Below are 27,787 nucleotides of genomic sequence, written 5' to 3'. Positions count from 1 at the left end.
ACTGGAAAATTAAATGCACATTTGGTGTGTTGCTGTTGTCAGCACTGCACATGCAGGGCACAAGATCAGTGTAATCCCAAATATTCTATCTTTAATTAGATGAAAACCATGTGTGGAGCATGAGTTTTTTAATCCTGAAGGCTTGTTAGTTTTCTCATCAGCTATTAAAACTGCAAGTGAAGGTAATTGCTGTCCTTCCAGAACTTTGTCAAAATAAAAGGTGATTAATATCCCAGTTAAGATTTCTATCCTGTTGAATCCCATGGGAGCTTAGCTACTAAATCCAGGAGCCACATCTCAGATTATGCTGCCACCTTTTAGTCCAAAATCCAGAGTTATACAGAAAAGCACTCCTATTGCCTCTCACCTTTTCCCCAATCTTTGCTTTTCAGCTGGCTTACAGAAAGAACTACGAAGACACCAAGAAAAATGTCCATATCCCAGCTGACATGATGAACCACGTCCTGGCCAAGAAGTGCCAGTACATCCTCAGTGACCTGGAGTACCGCACGTACTTCCATCAGTGGAGCTGCTCCCCTGAGGAGAACGATGTGATCCACGCCAGGAAAGCCCAGGAGATCCTGAGTGATGTAAGTTCATCATTTATTCAGAGACAGAGATTAGGCTGGCTTGGAAGGGACCCATCAAGGTCATCCAGCATCTCAGGGTCTGTCTCTGTGGTGTTGGGATGACCCCAAGAGTGTAAAAGTCCTTGTTCTCCCAACCCGTGCAGCCAAAGAAGGAGTCTGAACGTGCAGGGTCGGCTTCTCAAGGGTGTTCATTTTCCCTTCTCTAGAACATTCTCTCTCTGCCCTGCTGAGCTCTGTCCAGCAGCTCGGCCATGGCATTCTGTCTGCCCTCAGGGCAGTGTTCACATTTTATACCAAAAACTCCGTGTGCCATGGTTACAATAACGTGCCAATGTCTGTCATTGATGTTGGACAGTGTGTCTGTGCCTTAAACCAACAGAAAAGTGTCACCAGCACAGCAAGACATGGAGGGCAAGGAGAAGGAGAAGAAGGTCAGGACATGCCCAAATCCCTCCATCTTGTACCCCTGAACCCCATTCTAAAAACCCCAAAATTCTACTTTTTCACCCTGTGTTAATTCAACTACCACACTGCTCAAACCCTTGTGGCTTGTAATTCCTCACACAAAGCTGGCAGTTTTTCTCACAGGCTAAAATCAAAGCCACAGGTGTTTTTGACTTTGTGCCAGGGTCTCTGAGCCCCCTGCCAGGGTCTGGAGCCAGCCAGGGCAGCCAGAGGGATGTGCTGGACTCCCACAGACACCAGCACACCCCCAAAATCCCAGCAGGAGCCTGAGGGCATCGTCCAAACCCTTCTAAACCTACGTGAGCTTACTGATCCCGTTTGTTTGACATTATAACAGCCTTTCCCATCATTTTCCCCCCAAGTATCTTCCATAATATTTAAATATGAAATTAATATTAATGAAACATGAAAATTCATATTTGCATATTAAATGATTATGAATTAATCGATTCATTAATATGAGTCAATAACCATGGCCTTGGATTCTTAGTACCAATCACTGCAGTGATCCTTATCTGTTGTAATTGGGAATGCTGGAATTAGCACAGGGGCCAGTATCCAGAATCCTTCTGGATCCAGTGGGTCTGGAAAAGAATTCCCCTTGTTTGTTGGGGTTGTATCAGCCCACAGGTGAGAGAATGGTGCTCATATTCTGCAGGCAGTGGTGTCCCAGCTTGGGCCAGCCAACCTTCCCAATAAAATCTGAGGGTGTGTGAATTGCCTGGCTTAGTAGGATGCAGAATTCCTTGGTTTAATTGGCAGAAGGTAAATTTCTTCCTGACCTAATGTTCTGTTCACTTCCATGCAGTCTGTGTATAAAGATGACTTAAACTGGCTGAAGGGACTTGGATGTTACGTCTGGGATACTCCACAAATCCTACAGGCTAAGAAATCCTATGACCTGCAGAGCCAGGTAAGTTTTCCTTAAATAAATAAATATTTATGTGTTTTTTTTCTTCCATTTGTGGTTCACTGGGGTTGACATGTCCTAGTCAGAGCTGAAGGAAGTAATTCCTGTTACATCAGAAATATTTTGTTTAAACTGTGAGAAGACGGTCTTGGAGTTGCTTCTGGAGAGACATCACTTGTGTTATTGGAGGAGGAGAAAACTTAGGAGAATGTAAAGACAGCTGTGGCTTTTAATTTCATTATTCCTTAGCTCATACTGGCTATATATTAAATATTTCTGTTTTATGACCTGTCACTTTCAGAGTTGATATTAACTGAGATGTAATTTTTGATTTCAGCTGTCCAGATGTGATTTTAAAGGGGGATTTCCAGGTAATTTTCAGCACTAACGAGTGTTTTGTTGGTTTTGTGTCCCTAGATAAAATACACCTCTGCAGGGAAGGAGAACTTCCAGAACTTCAGTGTGGTTACAGACACCCCTGTCTATGTGACTGCTCTGCAAAGTGCTGCCAACGCCAGTGAGGTGAATCCCCACCTTTTCTGCTCAGGATTGTCCTTCTGAGCACTGAAACAATTCACTAAACCCAGCTTTCATCCTCCAGGTGAAGTACAAGGAGGAGTTCCACAAAACGAAGGACAAGTACACAACTGTGACTGACACAGTGGATTCAGAAAGAGTTCAGAGTTTGAAAAATCTCTACAGTGATGTAAGTGTTTATACACAATTATTTTTCTCTTAAGGACCTTTAATGTGGGATTTTTGTTTTATTTTGTTTGTTTATTGTTTGAAGATAAACATCCAAACCAGGAGCTTCTCAAAGCCAGTGCTGAACCACTGCACTCCTTGAGCTTGGGGGAGATGTATTTCAGGCAAGGGCCATATTTTCCAATTGTAATGCCACTCTTGGCAAAACAAATGGATTAATAAATAGATTTCCTGTATAGAATTACACCTGAACAAAATTAAAACCTCATATGAGAACAGAGACATGAATAGTTAGAAAGGATTTTCATCACCCTTTACATGCACTTGATATTGTCACTTAATATCTTCTTTACAATACTTTGGTGTCTAAGTAAAAGCAGAAGGGCTTTTGATTCCTGTTGGTTGTTGGTAATTATTTACAAGAATTATTTTTCCACTCACACAAACTTTCTATTTCCTCACAGAATCTCTACAAGAAGGCCTGGGATAAAGTGAAGGCCACCAGCTATGCACTGCCCTCAGATACTGTAGCCTTGGCACGTGCCAAAGAACTGAAGCACAATGCAAGCATTGTAAGTGAATTAAATTCTTTATTTTTTTTAATCACTGCACTGATTAAAAAAAATCTAACAATTAAATCCTTCAAGCCTTGCATCTACTATAGATATAAATTATTTTTAAACCTTAATTTTCCTTCCCTTTTTAATTGGGATATAATATGTATCTGTAGATAATGATTTTTCTCTGATAGTCATTTGGGTAACAGTCCTTTGTGGCTTCTTGTAATGGGGAAAAAAAAATCATTTTTTAGTAATCCAAACAGAAAATGTTACGTTTTTTCTAGTCTAAGTTTCATGAGCATCCAGGTCAGAAAAACACCAAAAATCCTTAAATGATGCTTTCTAAGTATAGAAAATACCTTATGCTTTACTGAAGTAAGAATTAAGAGAGACCACTCTCTTTAAATGAAACAGCTGGAAGGATAAATAAGTGCCTTATTCTACATCTATTAATTTTTAAAACCCTCTAGTCAGCTGTTGTTTTACAACCTGATTGTTATTATGTGCTTTCTTGTCCGTTTAAGACAAGACAGAAAACTAAAATCCTGGTTTAAAACCTTTCCCTACTTGTTGGACTCAACTTTTTGCTTAATGATGATGAATTTTGTTCCAAACCCACAAGTGACTCTCTGGAGTCAGTTAATTGTTGCATTTCTTTGCTCGTGCTCAGGTCAAATACCGTGAGGAATATGACAAGTTCAAAGCCCTGTACACCCTGCCCAGAGGTGTTGAGGATGATCCCAATACAGAAAGGTGCCTCAGAGTTGGGAAGCTCAACATTGATGTAAGTCTTGCTTCTGGATGTGTGTTTTCCTGATAAAGCCATGCTCATCTCAGAAGCAGCCACTCAAGGAATCCCAGTGCCTTGATCCAGACATCCCATTCCCACATGCGTTTGGCAGTGTGCAGTATTTGCTAAATTCTAGAATACAACCATAAATTTAAGTTTTAACTCAATTACTGCATTGCCTGCATGGCCAAACCTGTAGGGTAATATGGGTAAAAACATCATCTGCCTCCTTTTAACTCATCAGCACAATGAAAATTGAACAAATCACATTTTACCTCCCTCATTGGGGTTCTGCAAATTATTTCTAGAGCAGGCCAGATGTTAATTTTAGTCAGGACCAAAGTGATCTCTGTCCCACTGACATCCCATGAAAATAGCAATGATTTCCTTCAAATTTCTCAACAATTTATTCTTCAGCTCTATCAAACACTGCTTTAACTCCACAGCGTCTGTACAAAGAAGCCTATGAGAAGACCAAAGCCAAGGTGCACATTGTCCCAGACATGGTGGACATCATCTCAGCCAAGGACGCCCAGAAGAAGATCAGCGAGATCGATTATCGCACGCGGCTCCACGAGTGGCTCTGTCTGCCAGACCTGCAGGTCAACACCCACGTGAGAAGAGTCACCGACCAAGTCAGTGATGTGAGTCCCCAGATCATTTGTTCCTGGCTCACTTTTGAGAATGTTCCTTCATTTGTGCTCTGTTGGAGGAAATGGTTTAGCAAAAACGTCGCTGGAGCGCTCTGAGGTTGCCGCTTCCTTTTTGTGACACTTGGCAATAAATGGGTCATTGACACCCATTATATTATTTGAATAGAATCAGAAAATTCCAGAGTGGTTTGGGTTGGAAAGGACCTTAAGGCTCATCCAGTTCCACTCCCTGCCATGGAACACCTTCCACTATCCAAGCCCTGTCCAACCTGGCCTTGGACACTTCCAGGGATGGGGAATCCACAACCTCTGTGCAGCAGTTTCAATAATTTCAGTGTTAATGGTGTAAGCATTTGGGTCATAACATTACAGTTCTACCCTGTCTGTAAATTGTCCATTATTTGGTTGCATGAGGTGTGGAAACTTTGGAAGTCTGAGAAAATCCTGGTTGGGCAAAGCTTCTACACACTTGCCTCGAGCAGGTCAGCTCAGGATCTGGCAGTAAATCAGAGCCCAGTAGGATGTGCAGGTGTTTTTTATTTTTTTTTATCACTGGATTTTTAATTTATTGCCCAAATTGAAGCAAACAACAAAAAAATTATTTACATTCTTGAAGGAATTGTTTTGATTTTCACAAACAAACAAACAAAACAAAAAAAAAATCAAAGTAGTAGAAACCTTCCTTGCCATTATTTGATAGTTTTGTTTTGGAGTGATTTAGAAATAAGGGATTAGGTCCTGGTGGAATTCTTACAGGTTCCTTCTCTGCTTCCTTAGGTTATCTACAAGGATGACCTGAACTGGCTGAAAGGCATTGGCTGCTTTGTCTGGGACACTCCTGAAATCCTCCATGCCAAGCAAGCCTATGACCTTCGCAGTGATGTGAGTGGATAACTCTGGGTTTGTTTCTTTTTCAGTCCACTGTGGCTTTATTCCACTCCAGGTGTAGTCTGGAAAATGTTATTTATCCTTCTTGGTTGAAGGATTCATTAAATAACAAGCCATAGTTCCAATATACTTTCTGTTTCAATGCTGGTTCGCTAATAAAATAGCTCAGTGATGAAATGAATAGTAAGTATAGTAAATATGATAATACAATAAATTAAATTAACAATTACTAGCAGTAGTAATTAGAGCTTTTGCTTTCTCTCTGCAGATTAAGTACAAATCTAAGGCAGAAAAAATGAAGAAGGACTTCACTGTGGTCACGGACACTCCTGTCTATGTCCAGAATGTGATCAGTGCCTTGAATTTAAGTGAGGTAAGTGTTTCTCTCACCTTCCAGCCAATATTCCAAATGCTGTTACCTCACCAGCTTGAGAAATGGGACTTTTAATATGTTTTTAATCATTTAATTTTAATAGTTGTTGATTATCTACACCTCATTGTAGACATAATTGCCTGAAGCCAAAAAACTTTAATCCAGCTTTTTTAGGAACAATTCCCATTGTATGCAAACAAAACATTCTGTGAGAGAATGTGACAATGATGACTTTTCCTCTTTCCCAGGCTGTCTATCGAGGTGATTACAAGAAGAATGTCCAGGGCAAGATGATCCCCACTGATAAAACAGTGGATCTGGAGCGGGCATACAATGCAAACAAAATACAGAGTGAGGTAAGTACAAAACTTCAGGCTCCACTGAGTTTGTGATGCTGAAAAACCAAATTGTCTGCTTTTAGCTTTTCAGGTGAAGCTACATGTCACTGCTCTGAAATGAAAGTGGGAAAAGATCCTCATTTGAGCTATAAAAATGCATTTTAATGCACTTTTCCCCCAGGGATGGGGAAAATCTTTTGCCAGTTGTGATGGAGAGATTTCCAGGATGGAGGGATTTTCCCCTCAAGTACTGCTGACAGTTGTGCAAAGTCTTTCTCTCTGCTCTTGCAGAATTTGTATCGCTGGGCTGGTGTGAATGCTCTGCCCACTGGGTACAGCCTTCCCACGGACACTCCCAACTTCCAGCACGCCAAACACGTCCGGCACATCGGCAGTGATGTAAGTCAGGCTCTAAATCCTTCCAAATCATCCTTCTACACCATGGCAATCATCAGCAGCCCCAGATAAGAGACTCTCAGCTTGGGCCTTTACTATCAAAGTAAAAATTTCCACAGCATTATGCAAATACCTTATTAGATGCAAGAAAAATTTATTGTATTATTAATTTTGTGCCGTATGCTAAAGGGAGAAATAATTATGATGCGTGGTGTATTTAATTCTGATACAGCTACATCTCACTTGTTTTATCTCTAAAAATCTGTCTCTTTATACAGCATAAACTTCTGTCAGAGCTGCAGTGTAGCCAGAATCATAATCTAATTTAGTTTTTGTGTGTTTTTGTCCCTTTTATAGCTGAAATACAAAGAAGCCTATGAGCACATGAAAGCCAAGGGCTACACTCTGGGACCTAAAGATGTTGGCTTTGAAAATGTGAGGAAAGTCAATCAAGTCATTAACGAGGTACAGTAAATATGTGTATTTGCTTTCAGTTGTATTTGCAGTGCCCAAAATGTGTATAATGAGAGTACATTGACTGCTGAGTTGTCAGATCCCTCTTCTTTGAGGCTTTTTTAATTATTTAGAGAAGTATCCATCAAGAATGGTGAGAGATCCTTGGTCCAGGTTGAAACTGATACCATAATATAAAACTACAGCCTGATTTTATTAGCTGTGATTAAAGTTGAATAGAAATTATTGTATCTGTATAAAATTGGGTCACAGGAGTTTTGGGTTTTGTATATATTTTCTCACTTCTTTGATCATTGGGTTTAAAGCCATGGAAATGAAATATAGGTATTTATATGTTTTTAGGATTACAGTCTGAAATTTCCAGAATTTATTTAAAACAATGAATGGAAAATCTTTGCCTGGGTAGAAAACAGTAATTTGTGTAAGAAGTTGCGCTGTGCTGAACTTCTCTGCCATTTCAAGGTTTTGAGCTGTGTTAAAATGCAGGATGCTGTCTCTTTTGACAGAGGCTGTACAGGGCAACCTACCACAAGAACAAGGACAAGATTCACACCACCCCTGACACGCCCGAGCTCCGCCAAGTCAGAGCCACCCAGGAGGCTGTCAGCGATGTAGGTGCCTTCCTAACAGAACAGCTGAAGAAACTGAGATTATCCCCTGACCAAACAGGTGAAATGATGTTTTGTTCCTTGCTTTCCAGCTGATCTACAAGTCAGATTTCTTCAAGATGCAGGGCCACCTGATCTCCCTGCCCTACACCCCTCACGTGCTGCACTGTCGCTACGTTGGGGACATCACCAGTGACGTAAGCAGCTGCTGCTCCCACACCTGCAGTGAGGTCAAACCTCTCTGCTGGGAGTGGGGCTGGGTTTCTCTCACTTCCTTTCTGTTCTGTAACAAAAAAAAAAAAAGCTTTCTCACTGCGTTTAAGGACTGGAGATTGAAATGATCCCAAAGGTCGATGTTGAATTGCATTTCTCTCGTAGAATAAATACAAAGAGGACCTGAGGTGGCTGAAGGGCTTGGGTTGCTTCCTGTATGACACTCCTGACATGGTCCGTGCCCGTGAGCTCCGCAAGCTCTGGGTAAGACTTTTCCCCTGGGAACTGAGCATGACAACAATGGATTTGTTTCTGTGCATGCAGGAAGTGAAACAGATGAAAATGAGCAAAGGATGAGCGAATTTTGTGCCGTGCAGCCAATTCGTTGTTTCAGAGCACTGTTGGGTTGCACTGTACAATTTCCTTTATTAATACTGCTTTTCCCTTCCAGTCCAATTATATCTACACAAGTACTGCCAAGAAAATGTGGCCTAAAATCCAGGTGGTGTTGGATACTCCTGGGTACAGAGCAGTTCAGGAGCTAAAAACCCATCTGAGCGAGGTAAATTCTGTTATTTCTGCACAATTGTGTAGCTGTAATGAGCCCCTCCCTGTGTTTTTTACTGGAATAGATGAGATGTTATAACTGCAAAGCTGTGGCTGTGCAGCTTCTAAACAATAGCACAAGAAATAATTCCTGGACCTGTCTTTTTCCAGCTGGTTTACAGAGCTGCAGGCAATGAGCTGAAGACAAAATACACTTCCATCCTTGATACACCTGACTTCATAAGAGCCAAGACAGGACAAAAAATACAAAGCCAGGTGAAGAAATCGTGCTGGTATAAAAATCAATCAGGAGATCCTTCTTAATATATTGTTACAGTACAGCAAAAGCTTTCCAGGCCTTTTCCAAGCAATGTAGAACTCCTAGAAATGGGTGGTTATGTTTATATTGTGAATTTACAGCTGTTTTTCAGAGACATAAGGTAGAATTTAGTAGAAGTGTGGGTTTTTTTTTTTTTTTTTTATTATTTTCTTCTTGCTGCAGTACTTGTACGTGGAGCTTGCCACAAAGGAGAGACCCCACCATCATGCTGATGGTCAGACTCAAGCCTTTGCACATGCCAGGAATGTCAAGGACATGATCAGTGAGGTAAAATCTTCTTTTCTAATTTGCTGCCACTCTGCTGAACTCTTCAGAAGTTTTATTTCTAATTTTAGTCATAATTTCAAGGCTCAAATCGGTTTAGCCTTCATTTATTTATCTCTCTCTTATACTTAAATTCCACATTTCCTTTGTAGCTTCTGGTGAAATAAAACATTCTGAAACGTGTTTTAGCTTTTTTTGCAGGTTGGCAAAATGCTTCTAAAATTGCAGTGATGACTTTTCCTTCTTGCTGTCTCTCTTAGAAAAAGTACAAAACCCAGTATGAGAAGATGAAGGACAAATACACCCCTGTCCCTGACACCCCAGTGCTGATCAGAGCCAAGAGAGCCTACCTGAATGCCAGTGATGTGAGTGCTCCAGGAACACCCCCCTGCTGCTTTTCCTTGCATTCTCCAGGAAAAGAACAGGAAAAGTCAGTGGGGAACAAGCATGCAAAGCACAGAATATCTCAGTGTCCCCTTATTTACATGTCCATTTCCATTTGAAATTAGGAACATTGTTAAGTTTTGATTTGATTCCACTGCAATGCCTTTTTTTCTCTTCCAGTTTTTGGAATTCATTTTCATTTCCCATTGCACTGAAGTGTGGCCATACAGCAAAGTAAAAACAGAATGAAAATAATTTGCTTACGCATCAAGTCTCCAAATAGAGCAGACTGGAGTGAAGTGATTGATGCTGGGGTCAGGATAAAATCACTTTTATCAGCTTTTTCATCTCAGTTTTGTGTTAGAAGTAAACTGCCCTGTCACTGGGAATGTGTTCATTTTTTAAATTCAGAAGTAGTTTAGAGAGGAAAAAATTACCAGAGCTGCTGCACAGGAGGTTGTTAAGGTGAAATTGATTTTTTTCAAGCGTGGAATAGTTATTTGTGATTTTAGGGAATTTAAAAATGCTCATTTGTGAGAGCTTTTCCATATATTTCAGAACCAGCAGGATGTGACAGGGTGTGTGCAGGGCTGGTGCTTTGTTCTAGGGTTTCTCTAGTCTTACTGCTCTAAGAGTGATTTTTAAATACTGCCAAGGAGCATCCCAGCTCTTCTGCACATGGGAACTTCTCCTCTGAGAAAGTCTGGGATGATCTTCCTGCTTTCTTCTAGAGGAGGGCAGGGAAGATTTTTCTGCCAGAAGTGGCACCTGTGCTATTCTAGAGAGCACTCCTGTGATGCAGGAGTCTGAAAGTCTGAAAGGAAATCGGGTGAAATTCTCTGTAATTTTCACCACAAGTCTCAGTGAAATTACAACTGGTTGTAGGCAACTGCAGCCTCCTAAAATTCCTCAGGGCTTGCATTGGGGTGTCAGACAGCAACATATCCCTGGGTATGATTCCTGAGAAGTGAGAAATTTAACTGAAACAGTTCCTGGCACATTAATCCCTTCTTTTGTGGGTTTTTTCCCTCTCAGCTGCGCTACAAAGAAACCTTTGAGAACACCAAGGGCAAGTACCACACCGTGAAGGATGCTCTGGACATTGTCTACCACAGGAAGGTCACTGATGACATCAGCAGTGTATGTACAGCATCTCCATTCCTAATTAGTGTTTGACACTTAATAACCTAAAATAGGCCACTTAGCCTTTTGTTCCATTTCATTATGTCAAATAATGAGGAAAAAAATCAGCATTATCAGTGTTGATTTCTCTCTTTCTCTGGAATATTGATTGCTTTGGTGTTACAAGTTAATCTCATTTCCACTCTTTGTTTCGGGGGGGGGGGGGGGGAAATGGAACTTTGGTGTTGTCTGGAGTGTTCTCTTCGATTGTTTTACTTAATTCTTCAACTGTCTCTGTAGGTGAAGTACAAGGAGAATTACATGAGCCAGCTGGGAATCTGGAGATCCATCCCAGACCGCCCCGAGCACTTCCACCACCGCCTGGTCACGGATGCCATCAGTGATGTGAGTTCCAGCAGCTCCTGCATGGCCCAGCACGAAAGGCCAACGTGGTCTCAAAATGAACCCAAACATTCTTTCTCAACAAGGGGAAAGCAGCTGAAGTTTTTCAGTGATTTACAGTTTGCCCCGGGAGCTGACAGAATCTGATGGCCAAAACTGCAGCACGCCCCCCTTGTCAAATTAGCAGACAATTTTAATTAATTTCAGTTGTGTTTGCTTAGATTTGTTCAGCCCTGTAACAACCTTTAATTGTACATTTGTGCATACACAATAACCCCTCACCTGTACAATATTTTTAATTCACACAGGAACTGCAGCAGCTGATGATAGATTATGTGTGTGAATAAACTGAGTCCATCACATTTTGTTTTTCCCATCACAAAAATGGGAGAAACTAATTTATTTTATAATGGCTGTAACTCTCTTTGCCATACCTGGTGCTGAGGTTCATTTCAGCATGGATTATCTGCTTGAAATTGAGTCTTTTTACTTCTTTTTTAAAGGTTAAATACAAGGAAGACCTGGAATGGCTCAAAGGCACTGGCTGCTATGTGTGGGATACTCCAAGTTTTGTCCTGGCAGAGAAGAATAAAGTGCTCTACAGTGGGGTGAGTGACACACCCTGAATTATTGCAGAATGGTTTTGGACATTTGGCATCCATTTACAACAATTTGTTGTTGGTAAAAAAGTTAACTCACAAATGCAATAATTCCACCAATTTTTTTTTTGCCACAAGTTCTCTCTAAAATCACATTTTCATTGCCTTACCCTTCTTTGGACTAACATGGGCTGGGTTTTGTGTATTTGATTTTCTTTGGCTGCAGTGTAAGTACAAGGAGAATTTTGAGAAGACCAAGTCCAAGTTCAAGTACGTGGCTGACTCTCCAATCAATGAACATTTTAAATATGCAACTCAGCTGATGGATGGGGTGAGTAAAGATTTCTGTAGGCTCAGCCTTAAGGAGTTGGTCTGTGAGTAAATACAGAGATGAAGGTTGTCCTTCCTTAAAATCAGGCTTAAAGATGCTTTAAGATCAGACTAAAGTCATGAAAGACAAGGTTGTTGTTCCTCTGAGTATTAGGACAGAACAGGTTTGCAGAGTCTAGAAAGAAAAATTAATTTTTCATGGCAAAGGAACTTTTCCTTTGCTGACTTAAATAATGCTGCTGGTACAGTAACCCTGAGTGTTGGTTTCCATCTCATAAGGGTGTGGGCAGAATTCCAATTGCTTTCCTCAAACATTGATAAAATCTTTATGGGTGTGAGGAAGACAGAGTTATGTCTGAAGTTTCCACAGCTCCTTTAATTTCAGTCATTTTGCCTGGAATTTTTCTGCTCCACAACTCAACTTTTTCTTGTTTTCCTCCTGTAGTGCTAAAGAAACAATTGACCCAACCTAATAATTAATGAACACCCCTGGGTTTAAAATCCAAATCTGTCCTGGTGTTTGTAGGATTAGTGCTCTACACCCCAGGACAGATTCCTGAACCCTACACCAGGTTCAGGGTGATTCCCATCAGCTTAGAGCTTGAAGAGCCCATCGAAATCTGATGCTTTTCAGTAAAGAAGCAGATATTGAGATATTTATATCTTATATTTCATTCTTTTTCACCAGCCATTGTGTCATATCATTACCTGTCTGTAAGTTTATTACTGTACTACCTGTTCTAGGTAAGAAAAGCTGTTTCACAACAAATACCTGAATTTTTATGAAGGTTGTTCAGTCTTACTATTGTTCATAGAGCAAATAAGGAAAAAATTAATATCAGAAACATAAAGGGGTGAAATTTTATCAATGGGAGCTCCATACATTGAAATACTTGCCTAAATAGCTTCGGTTATATAAGTGATGTTTTTTTAATAACATCTCATTGTGTTCTCTTTGGACTCAGCTCAGGAATCTGCAACACAAAGTTGCTTCTGCAGTTACTTTTCATGGAGAAAATCAATCATAAAATTGCTTTTTGCAGGGGTGGAATAGAGACATCCTTAAACTGTAGGCCTTCCAGAGGCAATGTAGAAATGCATTTACCATTTGGAAATATTCTCCCTCTTCTCTTTTTTTATTTTTTTGTTTTTTTTCTTTTGTTTTGTTTTGATTTTTTTGTTTTGGTTCGGTTTTTCCTTTGTTTTGTTTTCTTTTGGGTTTCTTTTGTTTCAGTTTTTTGTTTGTTTGGGGCTTTTTGTTTGGGGTTTTTGTTGGTTTTTTTCTTTGTTTATTTTTGGGATTTTTTTTTTTTGGGTTTTTGTTAGCTTTTTTGTGGGTTTTTTTGTGGGGGGTTGTTGGTTTTTTTGGGTTTTTTTTTTCTTGTTTAGTTTTTGTTTGGTTGGTTGTTTTTTTCTGGGCTTTCTGTTTGGGTTTTTTGGGTTTTTTTATTTGTTTGGGTTTTTTATTTGAGGGGTTTTTAATTGTTTTTTGAAGGTTTGGCTTTTTTTTTTTAATTTGTTTGTTTGGTTGGGGTTTTTTTGTTGTTTTTTTTTTTTTTTTATCCTTAATGCATTTTTCTCTTTTGGACACAACCTTCAACCCCAGCCTGTAAAGAGGCTGTACCAGTGATCTCTGTGTATCTTAACCCTCTCTTGTTACACTGTATTGTGCTGTTCTGAGCAGAAATTATATAAAGCAGCCTATGAGAAGCTCAAAGATAGGTACAGCGTAATTGTGGATGATCCCAGGAACCTGCTGGCCAAGTGGGGCAGCACCCTGAGCAGTCAGGTACTGTGGGGGCACCTGGAGCAGCTCCATGTGCCACCCTCACTCCCAGCAGTGTCACAGCCCTGTGATTTTTGTGATGTTTCTTCACTCTTCACCCAATCTCCATCCTGCCACCCAAAAAGGAGCCACTTTTTGTGTGAGCTGCTCTGTCCACCTGTCCTGTATGTACTTCCATTATTGTGCATCAATGGACATCAGGAATCCCATCCCTCCTGAAGCCACTGCAGAGGCTTTAAAAAAATGCAGAATCAAGCATTTATTGGTTTATTACCTCTCTTTTCAAATCTGCTTACTCATTTCTAGATAAAGCAACAGGGACATATTTGCCTTAATCTCTAATTGACTCTCATCTCCCCCCAAAAAATTCATAACTTTCTTAACGTGAGAGCAGGAAAATTGGTTAATATTTACCCTTGGCAGTGTTAAATGTCCAGATGTGAATTGTATGCACATGTGGATGAATACATGCAGCACCTTGCCTAAATCTCTCCACTCTCCAAGTGCCTGGGATCTAGAGCCGTGTCGTTGTTCATGTTGTTCATGTTGTTCATGGGTCTCTCTTGTCCTTGGTTGCCATTTGCATGGACAGAAAAGCTATAAATCCTTTGCCAAGATGCTCCTGCAGCACGGATGCAATGAAATTCTGAGGCCAGATATGCTGACAGCACTCTACAACACATACCTGTGGAGCCAGGTAATCTGCAGAGCTGCTGCTCTAGGACACCTTAGATCCCACTGTAGCTGCTTGGACTTGGCATATTTATTGTTCCCTCTATTTCCATTCAGACCCCAAAGCTTCCTCCATGTGCTTAATGCTGGCTGTGGTAAAATAAAACAGAATATCTGAAACAATGTTTGCTGTCTCTTGGACGTCGCTCAGCTCAGGCTGAGCTTGTCCCCACATCTCCTTTCATTATCAACAATTGGTATGAATTCCACATATTTGCATAAAAAAGCAATTTTCTCTACATTTCAGATATTGGATGTTAGCTCTTCCTGGTATTTCCCTAACCCAGTTCTCATTCTGACACCATTTCTTGACCTGCACCTCTGATAACCCCAGTTCCTTAATTCAGGAAGGACACGATGGATTTGCCAGGGAGATTCCAACATTTATCTCCCACTGTGCCCAGAATGGTGTCAGACACAGAACAGTTATTTCTGCTCTGAAATCACAGCTGCTGGCAGTCAGGTCACCCTTTGGGAGGAAAAATCATTCCTGATCATGAATTAGAATATAAATGATAGACTGGAAACAATTTTGTCAGAGGGAATTGGAATTTGTTATTGCCTGTGCCAATAGTGACATTCTTCAGTAACAAATCACTGAAGGTCTTTCAGACATTTTTGTTCCATTTTTTCTGTGGATTTATATTCTTTAATTAAAAACTCAAACTTTGAGTATGTTTGAATTTAAAAAAAAGAAGTTCTGACCTGCATGTCCCACTGAGTTCACTCCATGTTATCATTGATTATTTGTTTATCATTTTTCATATTTTGTCTGTCGCAGTCCCATTTCAAATGCATGGGTTTATTTTCTGATAAAGGGTAGAGCATGAAAATTCTTTTTTAAAAAATGTATTCTAACCTTTTCCAGCTGCCTTGAGGCTGCCTACAATGAATTTCCATCCTTGGTGAACCTGTTCTCACTTGGTGAACTCTGTGAAAAAAGGTTTAGAAACCTGAGCAGGGCAAGCTGATCCTTAAGAAAATCATCACCAAGGCACAAATCCTGCTGCCAAAGCCTTGAAAATATCCTGGCATTGGGATATATTTGGCAACGTTTTTATCTCCTGCTGTGTGAGATGATTTACATTTCTCTTCACTCTGATCACAGAATCATTAAGGTTGGAAAAGACCTCCAAATTTCAATTGGATATGAATATTTAAAAATGAGATTTTGTCCATCATGTAATTTAAAAGTCTCTGGTCTGCAAGGATTTATTTTTTTAGCTCAGTCCTGGAGATTTTAGCTTGAGCTAACCATAAAATGAATCAGACAAACAGGCAGCCTCCTGGGCAAGGAAGGGGTTTGCAATTCAGCTCATGGTGCATGTTCTGCTTTCTTTGGCTTTGTGGGAGGGTTTTGCAGTTTTACCCATGGATCTAATCCCACCTCTGGAAGAGGTTTTACCCTGCTCTGTGGGATTAACTTAGAGCCTTTCCCCATCTCCAGATTCAGTACAAGAAGGACTATGAGAAGAAGAAAGACAAATACACCACAGTTCTGGATACTCCAGAGTATTTACGGACCACGAAGGTCAACAAGCAGATCAGTGACGTAAGTGTGGACCCTTTGGAATGGGACAGTCACCCCCAGGGAATTCCCAGCTGACACCAAGCATTCCAAGGAATAACCCAAGCCCCAAATTTGTCCCTTCAGATCATTTACAAGCTGGAGTACAACAAAGCCAAGCCCAAGGGCTACACCACCATCCAGGACACGCCGATGCTGCTGCACGTGCGCAAGGTCAAGGACAGGATCAGCGACGTGAGTGGATCCTCTGTGGCACCAAAAACACCCCAAATCCACTTTTTAACTTGGTAGCCAGTGTTTGTAACTCCTGTGTAATGCTGTCAGTGAAAATCATCACCTTCTCAGACCATATTGGACTGTAAAACTCTACCTGCATCCGGTGCTCTTTCAAAACCCAGTGTTTTAGGAAGTCTTTCGTAGAATTTTCTTTTTGAGATCTTGGAACATTTTTTTTTTTTTGCTGGGACAAACCACCCCTCACTAGAAATAAAAGCCAAAGTGGTCTCCAAATCTAAATTAATTTGGAGAGGGTTTTTTTCTGTTTTTTCTTCCTCTAGGCTTGAATAAAATATTTCATGTATTGCTGTGTTTATTAATTTCTTATATGGATACTGTGAATATGTAAGGTAAATATTCTGATCTAAAATAAATATGTTTTGATTCTGGGGCAATAGAAAAGTAAGAAGGAGAGAGAAAATAATATAAAATTTAGGACTCCTGCTCCTAATTCCTTCTCCTGCCCTTTCTCTCTGTCCTTTTTTTTGTTGTTCCTTAGGTATCCATAAATGAGGATACTGAAACTTCTGAAACTCAATGTAGTACTGTCAGAATAAGTAGCCTGAATCTCATCCAGATGCTCCATGGGTTTCTACATGATTAGTAAATCCAGGAGGAAAAAATAATTTTTTATTTTATTTATTTTTTTAATTTAATTTATTCCAGGAGGAATCATTAATTTTTATCCAGATTCTAAAATGGATCACTGAGAGATGTGAAGGACATTTTTTAAGCTCCAAACTGAGTGCTGAGATTCTCTGTAGGAGTTTTCAGTTAATGTAATTATCAGAAAATAAGTTTCTTCAAAGGATTTTGCTGCAAAAAACTAGAAATATTCAGAATTACTGGTTGAGAATAGATTTTGTTTAATCTTAGTCTGTGCCTCGTGGTGAGTTAAAACTGCCTCATTTTCTATATAAAGAGAAGTGCTGCTGGAGAGGACCCTCCTTCAGGCAGGTGCTTGATATCAAGTTGTATCAACAGAATTTATTTTTCATGGAATCCCAGAATTATTTCGTTTGGAAAAGCCCTCAAAGCCATCAAATTCAAGCTGTGCCCAACACCCTCATCACCAGCCCAGAGCCCTGAGTGCCACCTCCAGTCATTTTCTCCTATTAAGATTTTATCCGGACTGGAGCAATTTTAATGAAGTTTTCCAATATTTGAATGCTTTTCTTGTTGATGCTGATCTGACCTTTGCAAACATTTTTTTACATCTTTGTCTTTCTTCAGCTGAAATACAAAGAAATGTACGAGAGGAGCAAATCTCGCTGCAACGTCGTGGCAGATTCAGTTCACATCAAAACTCCCAGGCACGCCTACAAACTGAACAGCAACGTGAGTTCTGTCCTGTTCATGGCTTAATTTTATTCTGGAGGGTGTTGGGAACTGGCAGTGAAAGCCACAAGGAATTATTTCCACAAGAAATTATTCCACAAGAAATTAAATTCCACCGAATTTTTTTGGCATCGCTTTTAATCCTTACGCTGCTGGAAGAAAATGTGATTTAATTTATTTCATACTGAAGTATGAAATAAATAAAGGTTCTTGTGTGTCACACATCCTGTTCTTCCAGTTGTCCCCTGTTTTCCTGGCAGAGACACAACTGTCCCAGGAATTCCATGGGATGATGCTCTTGGAGACAAAGCTTCATGGAAAACATTCCTGTGGTTTCTGTTGTCGGTGCCCAGCACCCATTTCAGTAGGAAGGATCTGAAAGCTCTCCCCTTCTCCAAAGTCAGGACATCATTTCAGTCCTTCATATCCCTTTGTCCACCTTCATATCCCTTTGTCCTCCTTCATATCCCTTTGTCCACCTTCTGATCCCCTTTGTCCACCTTCTGATCCCCTTTGTCCACCTTCTGATCCCTTTGTCCGCCTTCTGATCCCTTTGTCCTCCTTCATATCCCTTTGTCCACCTTCATATCCCTTTGTCCACCTTCATATCCCTTTGTCCACCTTCTGATCCCTTTGTCCACCTTCTGATCCCCTTTGTCCACCTTCTGATCCCTTTGTCCACCTTCTGATCCCTTTCTCCACCCAGCAGTGGAAACCTGCAGTGGCTGGGCTGTGCCTGACCCAGAGAAAAGCCCTAATCTGGTGTAGATACATTTTCTTACCTCTTCTCACAGGCCAAAAGAGAATTGGCCTCTGTGTGTTGTGTGCACAGTACCAGTTTCCCAAGAGCTCTTCCTGTTTCTTTTTCCCTGGACACAGCTGGATTATAAGAAGAAATACGAAGCAGCCAAAGCCCACTGGCACCTGATTGCTGACAGGCCTGACTTCGTCCAAGCAGCCAAGTCCTCTCTGCAGCAGAGTGATGTAAGAAAATCAAAATACACTGAATATTCCATTTTCCCATCTCTCCTATTCAGAATATTTTTTTTTTTTTAATTGGAGAAGATCAGAGACTCTCTTACTTTTCTTTTTTCTTCCTGTAGTACGAATACAAACTGGACCGGGAATTCCTCAAGGGGTGCAAACTCTCTGTCACGGATGATAAAAACACAGTGTTGGCCCTCAATAATGCCATCCTGGCCAGTGATGTAAGCACTGAACTCACCTTTCCTCTCCAAGTTCTCTACTACCACTTTACTCACTACTAAACTGTTCTATTGCAAGTAGAATTGGATTAGCAATGAAGCTTTGGGCGGTTGTTCTCAGTCCCACTTCATTATTTGATTTATTTAAATAACAAATTCACTGAATTAATTTGGTCTTGTAGAAGCCAATGGCCTAGTTCATGGATTAAATTAATATTCAAAATTAACATTGCCTGAGCACCCTTAGACCTTACACCCAGGTGCATCTCTGCATTCCTGATATTGAAATGGAAGTGTCTGGAGAAAATAGCACAAAATACCTTTAATAATAACACAAAATATCTTTAATAATTGCTTACAGTATGTTAATATTCAGTATACTAAAAAAAAAATCCAAGTGAGAGCCATAGGAATGTATGGATTAGGCTGTAAAATATCGAAATATGGGATTTTCTGCAAAATTTTGCACTAACAAGCAAACACAGCTGTACTAATTATTTTTTATTCTGACAGATGCACATTATTTAAATTGGCATCTTTCCTTCCTGCTAGATAAAATACAAAGAGAAGCACAACAAAGCCCGTGGGACCTACCACGTTGTTCCAGACACCCCTCAGATCCTGCTGGCTAAGAACGTCAGCTCTCTGGTGTCTGAGGTAAAACATCCATTTACTTCTTAATTGAATTGAATTGAATTGAATTGAATTCCATCCTGGAGCTGCTGGGCTTGACCTGGTGTTCCCCTGTGCTGGCAGAACAAGTACAAAGAGCAGAGCAAGAAGCAGCTGCCCCATGGCTCCTTCACCACCCTGCCCGAGACCAGGGACACTGTCCACGTCAAGGAGGTGACCAAGAACGTCAGCGAGGTGAGCTCACACTCAGCTCATCGTCTCCAAAGCTGAGCTTTTCTAATCCCAACTCCAAAAGCTGCAGCCAAACACATTTTGGGAGCGAGGGGATTCCCCTTTGTCCACCTACAGGAGTTTGGAGGAACTTTTTTTCCAAGTTTCTGCAGCGTTTCCCTCCGTGTGACATTAAAAACTCACACGTGGCCCTTGTTGTTCTCGACAGACAAACTACAAGAAGAAGTTTGTGAAGGAGAAAGGCAAATCCAATTATTCTGTCATGCTGGAGCCTCCTGAGGTGAAACATGCCATGGAAGTTGCTAAAAACCAGAGCACAGTAAGTTTGCCTCTTTTTCCATTAATGTAGTCAGTTATGTAAATCAAATTCAGCTGGAAAACCCCAAGTTTATGGATTTCTGAATTTCCTCCTAGCCTCCATATTCAGGTGTCATTTTGAAAGATGAATGTACAAATATTTGCAAATATAAAATCGCACAGAAATAAGGGATTTGTATTTAAATCCCACTGTAGGATCTCAAGTAATCTGGTGAAAATCACATCTAATAATTTTTTCATCCTTTCAAATACAGGCAGAATTTCCCATATTTATTTCTTCACTTGTAGACAACTTACAAAACCAGATTTCCAGATTCATGCCTTGTGAATTGATTTCCAAAACAAATCCATGAGCTTTCTCAGCAACGTTCCTGTGTCCTTACTTGGTGTATTCCCAATGAATAAATTTAATTTTCTCATTAATTTTCTTTCCTCTGTCTTCTTCCATGGATTAGATTGAATACAAGAAAGATGCCAAATCCAAACTCCACTACACACCTATTGCAGATCGACCAGATATTAAGAAAGCAACTCAGGCTGCCAAGTTAATCAGCAATGTGAGTGGCTTTGAGCCTTCTGTATAATCCTTTAGCCTTAATTTAATTACAAAATCCAGTGGAATAATTAAAAGGGGTTTCCTCACTCCTAAAGGATTTATTTCTTTGCCTAGATTGAATATAAGAAGCGTGGAGCAGCAGGTGTGGGTGTGACCATGCTGGGACGTCCAGACATTGAGCTGGCCAAGGAGGTGTCCAAACTGACCAGCCAGGTAAGGGCAAAATGAAACTCAAAGCAGGGAGAGAAATTAGACATAAAATTAATTTACAGAGTGATGTCATGATTATAACTGAAATTATTTCCAAATTGGGGGACAGGGGAAAGGAAGGGAATGTGGGGAAGTAAAAATTAAATACCAGTACAAAGTATTTCTTTGTTAAACTCTTATACTGTTATTAATGGAGATATAAAACCTTCTTAAGATGATGCTGTGACATAAATGCTGAAGCTGAAGTGTTTGCCCTGTTCTTTTTTAGCTCTTTTGGGTTCTTGGTAAAAGAACCAGCCTTTACCTGACTCTTGTTTTCCATTCTATGAACGGACCCTTGGTTTCTTTCAGCCACTTTCTTTTCCCTTTGTATCTTTAAAAGAATCTTGTGCCAGGACCTCAGTTCCCCCTGGTTCTTTCTCACCTCTTCGTGTTTGAATTCTGGATTTTTTGCCTTTCTGACCTTGCTTTCCTGCTGCTGGTTGTAGGCAGAGTACCTCAAACAACACATGAGAGGCCACGGAGCTGCTTCCTATGACACCCCCTGGATGAGAACCTTTAAGAAAGCAAATATGCTAAGTAGTCATGTAAGAGAATTTTAATTAACTGCCATTTAATGCCATTGTTGTGTATTTGTCTCTTGCTGGCATAATTATCTTGCAATTCTGCAGCACCACGTGAAGCTTTAAATGTTCTGCCCTTCATGATGGTTTTGGAGCTTCCAGGTTGTTTCATGGAAGGTTTCAGTGCACTAACATAATGTGAAAACTCACCTCTTTCACCCAAAAACCTAAAATTTGAGCTGTTGTTGTCCAAAAATTAAAAAAAAACACAGGGAAATACATGTGTAAATATATGTGTGTGACCAACCTGAAAAATGGTGCTGGCAATTTTCAGTGAATGGTCACCAGAACTTCATTTTAACTCTTCATACTTCTATTAAAACTTCATTTAAACTTCAATTAAACTATTTTATTGGCTGGAATTTCCTATGGAAGAGTAGGCTGTGACTGAGTCAGTCCCACTGAGAAGTGCAGCCTGTACTGGTGTGAGGGCTCATTGTTTCTTCGGCTTCTTCCCACATCAAAACCTTTGGGAAATAGAAAACCAGAGCCTGGGTTGCTCGTTTGGAAGTGGCAGCAGACAGGTCTGTGCCATTTCAGTTTTACACATGCATTTCCAAGTGAAAAAAAAAAAAGGGATTTTGTTTTTTCCGTGTCTGGCTGTGTCTGCTGCCACGTTTGGATGTTGGAATGTCCACCACAGTGTCAGCAGGAAAACCAAGGATCTCCTCAGGAGAACCAAGGATTCCAAAGTGATCTACAGGAAAGAGAAGTCATTCTGTTTGTTCCACTTCAGTGATGAGATCCTGGTTTTCCATTCTTTTTCCACTCTTGGTCTTTCAAACATTCTTCGCTGAGATAATTTCGGTTCTGAGGGAAAATGAGCTGCTGGTGGGGGAGTGAGGGAGCAAAGAATGGTTGGCATCATCTTTAACAGCTGTTTTTTTTTCTCTTGGGACATCTCATAAACTTTGTAAAGCATCATGTGCACTTTGTTTACCCAGTTGAGTTTTTCAGTGGCATTTTGTCTGTCTGGCTTGCTTGCTTTTAGTTTTGCATTGATCTCCCAGCAACTCTCCTTTTGGGTTTAAAAAACTCATTCCTGTCCATATTCCTGTGCCTCCAGGCTGGATCTGCTGGGTTCTGATGGCTCACATTGCTGTGTTTGACCTGGCTGAAGCTGATGTGGTTTGGAAGTGTCACTAAAACTCCTGTAGAATCTAATTAATGATTTATCATTAGTAATTAATCGTGTCACTGCTCTGTTTGTGATTAATGTCCTCCTTTAATCCAGACAGAACACACTGTGTGCATAACAATGCATAGAAAAGTATTTGATGTATTGACATCTTCAGTGCTCTAAAGTCTTGAGGTTTTTAAAGCTCTTATTTCTCCAAGAAGTGTAGAAAATTCTTCTTAACACTCTTCCATATACTCTTACATTATTATATTTTATATATTATATATTAATGTTATATAATATATAATTTTCTTGTATTTTACTCTTATTATACCTGTCTCTGTCTTTGTGAAACATCTTAAATCAATGGACTGTTCCCATCAAGTGAAAAACTCTTCACCTCCAAGGGTCAGAATTTTGGCAACACAATTCCCTTGCCTCTTTTATTTTTACAACGAGGAGGTGTGACCTTTGCACTGGATGAAAAATTGCAAGTGGTATCTTGTAAATGTCAGATAGATGTAGATGTTCTTTCCAGGTCAGGTCATTTTTGAAATAATCTTATTTCCAGTGGACCCCTTCAAGTTCCTGCACTTGCCTTCTTCTCCCAGCCAGCCCCACCGAAACAGGGCCCCTCTGCAGAGTGATTCCTGCAGAGCAGCTGTGACACCTGGTTGTTCTCTGTTTAGGTGAAATACAAGGAGAACTTTGCCAAAGAGTTGGGTAAAAAGCCAAAATACGATTTGAAGGAGGCCAAAATCTACAAGACCCTGAAGGACGCCCACAACATGGCCAGCGAGGTACGTTCGCTTTGGCTTTTCCCGGGAGCAGATCCCACCCTGCTTTCCCAAATCCCTCCTTTGTGTGGTTGGAACCTCCCCCAGGCCAGGCTGGACCCTCTCCTGATGGGTGTGACCCTTCCTCCCTGCAGGTGAAGTACAAGGCAGACCTGAAGAAGCTGCACAAGCCCGTCACGGACATGAAGGAGTCGCTGCTCATGAACCACGTGCTGAGCACGAGCCAGCTCGCCAGTGCTGTAAGCTCGGGGTGATCCCACAGCTCCCAGGGTGGGAATTCCCTGGGGAATTCCCTGCTAACTCCTCCTGTAACAGCTGCTCCCTGGGGCACCTCCAGGGGCATCACCTGGTAGTGATCTCTTCCTCTGCTTCCCAACGGTGCCGCCTTAACCGGCGGCTGCCCGCGCCCGTGCCCGGGGAAGGGAAATCCTCATCTCCTGCAGCACTGCTAACATTGCAAACACTGATCATTTTTACTGGGTTGGTTCTTGATCCCACTTTAACTGGTTGCAGAACTGCTCATCTTTTAAATCCTCTGATAATTTTTACTGGATTGGCTCTTGATCCCATTTTTAACTGATTGCACCACACTAACAAATTCCTTTTTTTATTTTTTCCTTTTTTCTTTGCTGATTACTAGATTTAATTTTTTTATTTTTATCTCGATTTTTTTTACTTCATGTTTGTTTAACACTCGCCTATTGTAAATCCACATAATTATGCCTAACAAAATAATTGATAATGAGAAAAGGCAAAACCTTTATTGCCTGGTACAGCCCACTGTGTTTTCTCTCTTCTCTTTCTTTTTCTTCTTTTAATCCTGGTTTGGACAAAACCTTTGTTGCAATCCAAATGACCATAAAAAAATAACTATTCCCTCACATCTTTAACCCCCAATATAAAGTCTAAACTTCTTGGTTTTTGTTTTACTTCTTGCATTTCTAATTTCTCTCTTGATATTCCATTGAAGCATTGCTTTGATTGGACCTAAGAAGTAAATTTGCTGAGGGTTTTTTTTTTTTGATTGAGATGATTTTTGACACCTTCCCTTCAGTACCAGTACAAGAAGCAATATGAGAAGAGTAAGGGTCACTACCATGTGGTGCCAGATAATCTTGAACAGGTTCATCTCAGGGAGGCCTCAGAACTCCAGAGCCACGTAAGTTGGACGTGTGTTTGTCCTTATCCCAGCTCACTGAGCACCAAATTCCATCAAAATCCTCCCAGTGAATCCTCCAGGCTGGGACATTCCCTGTGCCTCTCTGCCCCACCAGCACTGCACCCCTGGGGAAGGATCCAGGGAGCAGAACCTGCACGTTTCCAGGTGCAGAACACATAAAATACACAGATAAAATCTCCCTGCGAGTCCTTCATTCCAGAGCCAATCCTGCTGCTCACCTCTGCTGCACATGGATCTTTTGACACAGGATAATACATTTATCAGGGGGATTTATCTCTGGAGAAAAAAGGACCTGGGAATCACAGAAACTGGGAACTGAAGGAATTAGGCTTGTTGCTGACAGTGGATTTCCAACTGCTTCATCCATTCCGTGATCCAAAGGGAAGCTCTGCTGTCCTCTCCTGCATCCAAAATGACTTTAACCAAAACTATCAACATGCCTGGAGGTTTTCCCTCTGGAATAAAACAGTGGATCACTCCAGAGAAATTCACAGTCTGATTTGGTCTCTGATCCTCTCTGTTCCCAGTATTATTGGCTGTAAAGCAAGAGAGGAATTCCTGCAAGAACACCAAGGGCCACAGCTGATTGTTCTGGTGCTTGGCACAGAATTCCAGAAAGGTTTGGGGACATTTAGGATCATCCAGACCCACCCCTGCCCTGGACAGGGACACCTCCCACCATCCCAGGCTGCTCCAGCCTGGCCTTGGGCACTTCCAGGGATGTTCAAAGGCAAAAAGGTCCCACAGCCAAGGGCCATAAGGAAAGGGTTGTTCATCAGGCTGCTGTTAATGAGGCTGGAATTAATTTTTAAGTCAGTCCTTGTTGCTCCAGTTTGGGATCAGGCTCTGCTTGGCCACAGCATCCCCTCACTGAAAATCTGGAGAATAGAACCTGAAGCAGGAATCATCTTCATGGACATTTTACTTCCTGAACACCAAATTTTACATTTGCTGATCAATAACAGAGATTTCAGGAAGGCAAACTGTGTTAGCCATTCGATTTTTATCCCAGAACTGTTCATAGTAGGCACATACTACTCAATTAATTAGGTTATTTCGGAGGGTGACTTTCTGTCTTTTCTTCTCAGGTGAAATACAGAGAAAAGTATGAGAAGGAAAAAGGAAAGCCCATGTTGGACTTTGAAACTCCCACATACCTGACTGCAAAGGAGTCTCAGCTCATGCAGAGCGAGGTAAAACCAATACTGATAGGCTGAAAAGCTTTAAAATTCCTTTTTTTATGTTAAACGTAGGGATTTAGCAGGCAATTCTGCTTGCACCTTGTGCACGCTGATAGACTGAAAAATTATAGTAATTTTGTATTTCTTTATGATGGTTGTTAAATGCTGCATTGAACATTCATGACACTTTCCTGTCATGGAATGAGTTTATCTGTAATTTTTTTTAAATGAAGCTTAAACAAGTCTTTGAGTAAGAAACGTGGTACAAAATTTATTTCACTTGCACAACACAGCACAGAGTTTGTGTCTTATCACAGGACACAGAAAGTGCTCTGCTTCTTTTTTTTTTCACCTCAAAACTCCATTTTTGAGAAAACTCTTTTATTCCCTGCATGTCTCTGCTGTCAGAGGTTTTCCCCCTGACCTGTAATTTTCTTTTCTTGAGCAGTTTTTTTCTGTGTTTATTTGAAGTTTATTCCTTTTCTGGCCCAGATGGAGGCTGCAAAGCATCTGTGTAAGGCCATTAGTTCTGTGGTACCTTTGAATCTTTCTCTGCATAGATAAATGAGTAAAAAAATAAAAAACAAAGGCAGGATCAGGTCCTATTTCCATGGAAAACAATGATTTGCTCCACAAGTTTTAGTGGGAACAGGATTTAGGAGCCCATTTAGCATCAGCTGTACCCAGTGACATGACACCCTCCCAGCTTTGCACATAATGAAAATATTGTAATAAATATTTGCTGTTTTGCTTTTTTTTTTTTTTTTTTTTTTTCCCTTCTTCTTCTTCTTCTTCTTCTTCTTCTTGCTGTCATTAGAAAGAATATAAGAAGGACTTTGAAGAGTCCATGAAGGGCAGGAACCTCACTGGCCTGGAGGTCACACCATCCCTCTTACATGTCAAATACGCCACCAAAATAGCGAGCGAGGTACCAGCTCCAGCTCCTCTGGGCTTCCTTCCTCTGCCTCCTGCAGCACCTCCAGCACTGCCACTTCTTCTTCCCCACTCTCCTGCCCACCCACACTGAGCATGTTTACATCCATTTTGTGCTGCCAGCTAATTTGCCACGGACATTTCTTCCCTGTCCTTTAACCGTATTCCCATGTGCTGCCCCTCTCTGACTTCCCTCAGCCTAACTGGTCCATATGTGTGTGCCTTGGCAATTTATCTTCCACAATAATCCCTATCTTTTGTTGGACTAGTTCTTCCATAACCCTCTACAACATTCTTTCTTGTTTTCCAAATTTTCTTTTTTTTTTTTTTTCCTTTTCTTTTGGAGCTTTTGGAACTCTTTTTTCTTTCATTTTCTTTTTTTTCTTTTTTTTTTTTTTTTTTTTTTGCAACAAAGTTGGTAGAGTGTAGAACTCCCTTTGGTCTGGCTTTGCAGTGTTTTTCCTTCTCCTGCAGAAAGAGTACAGGAAGGATCTGGAGGAGGGAGTCAAAGGGAAAGGACTGACAGCCTTGGAGGAGACTCCAGACATGCTGAGAGCCAAGAATGCCACTCAAATCCTGAATGAGGTATGGGAGAGCTGCTTGGGAAATGCCTGAGTGCATGGAATGTCCAACTGCCCTGGGAGGGACACCTTGCACCATCCAAGCCCTGTCCAGCCTGGCCTGGGACACTGCCAGGGACCCAGGGGCAGCCACAGCTGCTCTGGGAATTCATCCCATCCCTCCTCACCCTCCCAGCCAGGAATTCTTTCCCAGTCTCCCTCCCATCCATCCCTGCCCTTTGACTGGTGTGAACTCCATCATTCCCTGGAAACTCTTGAGTAGAGGGCAGGAAGGAACATGGATGAGGGAATAAGGATCAAAGTGGATTTTTAAGGGAGCTCTTTCCTGGGTGCACAGTCACTGTCAGGAATTCAGGTGGGAAACAGGAGCTGGGATCAACAGTCACTCAAGGGACTCATTAATTAATTAATCAAAGGACTGAACCAAGACTTAAGTAATGAAGCACAAACTGAAACAATCTGAAATTATATAATTTGTGTGCATAATTATGAGTTGATATTAGAGGTATTCCTGGTTTGGGACTGGCACTGTTCCTGGTTTGGGATTGACATTGTTCCTGTTTGGGATTGTTGCTGTTCCTGGTTGGGATGGGCCCTGTTCCTATTTGG

The 27,787-nt window shown here is 41.0% G+C and overlaps 1 protein-coding gene across 1 annotated transcript in view; it reads left to right on the top strand.

The window, feature by feature from the left end:
* NEB (nebulin) overlaps positions 1-27,787 on the top strand; it is a 103,881-nt gene that overhangs the window by 50,977 nt on the left and 25,117 nt on the right. The window contains exons 81-120 of the mRNA XM_053982419.1: positions 393-590; positions 1,864-1,968; positions 2,383-2,487; positions 2,567-2,671; positions 3,135-3,242; positions 3,901-4,014; positions 4,467-4,664; positions 5,451-5,555; positions 5,830-5,934; positions 6,183-6,290; positions 6,564-6,671; positions 7,026-7,133; positions 7,649-7,753; positions 7,843-7,947; positions 8,129-8,227; positions 8,415-8,525; positions 8,681-8,785; positions 9,012-9,116; positions 9,374-9,478; positions 10,533-10,637; positions 10,920-11,024; positions 11,525-11,629; positions 11,847-11,951; positions 13,635-13,739; positions 15,916-16,020; positions 16,123-16,230; positions 17,506-17,610; positions 18,490-18,594; positions 18,714-18,818; positions 19,368-19,472; positions 19,572-19,682; positions 19,888-19,998; positions 20,453-20,554; positions 20,668-20,766; positions 23,196-23,306; positions 23,438-23,542; positions 24,358-24,462; positions 25,572-25,676; positions 26,482-26,592; positions 27,072-27,182. Of these exons, the coding sequence (XP_053838394.1) occupies positions 393-590; positions 1,864-1,968; positions 2,383-2,487; positions 2,567-2,671; positions 3,135-3,242; positions 3,901-4,014; positions 4,467-4,664; positions 5,451-5,555; positions 5,830-5,934; positions 6,183-6,290; positions 6,564-6,671; positions 7,026-7,133; positions 7,649-7,753; positions 7,843-7,947; positions 8,129-8,227; positions 8,415-8,525; positions 8,681-8,785; positions 9,012-9,116; positions 9,374-9,478; positions 10,533-10,637; positions 10,920-11,024; positions 11,525-11,629; positions 11,847-11,951; positions 13,635-13,739; positions 15,916-16,020; positions 16,123-16,230; positions 17,506-17,610; positions 18,490-18,594; positions 18,714-18,818; positions 19,368-19,472; positions 19,572-19,682; positions 19,888-19,998; positions 20,453-20,554; positions 20,668-20,766; positions 23,196-23,306; positions 23,438-23,542; positions 24,358-24,462; positions 25,572-25,676; positions 26,482-26,592; positions 27,072-27,182 (4,431 nt within the window). The remainder of the gene's footprint in view (positions 1-392; positions 591-1,863; positions 1,969-2,382; positions 2,488-2,566; positions 2,672-3,134; positions 3,243-3,900; positions 4,015-4,466; positions 4,665-5,450; positions 5,556-5,829; positions 5,935-6,182; positions 6,291-6,563; positions 6,672-7,025; positions 7,134-7,648; positions 7,754-7,842; positions 7,948-8,128; positions 8,228-8,414; positions 8,526-8,680; positions 8,786-9,011; positions 9,117-9,373; positions 9,479-10,532; positions 10,638-10,919; positions 11,025-11,524; positions 11,630-11,846; positions 11,952-13,634; positions 13,740-15,915; positions 16,021-16,122; positions 16,231-17,505; positions 17,611-18,489; positions 18,595-18,713; positions 18,819-19,367; positions 19,473-19,571; positions 19,683-19,887; positions 19,999-20,452; positions 20,555-20,667; positions 20,767-23,195; positions 23,307-23,437; positions 23,543-24,357; positions 24,463-25,571; positions 25,677-26,481; positions 26,593-27,071; positions 27,183-27,787) is intronic.

Source organism: Vidua macroura, chromosome 7, assembly GCF_024509145.1.
Source record: "Vidua macroura isolate BioBank_ID:100142 chromosome 7, ASM2450914v1, whole genome shotgun sequence".
Taxonomy (NCBI): Eukaryota; Metazoa; Chordata; class Aves; order Passeriformes; family Viduidae; genus Vidua; species Vidua macroura.
This window is presented reverse-complemented; position numbering and strand designations above follow the sequence as displayed.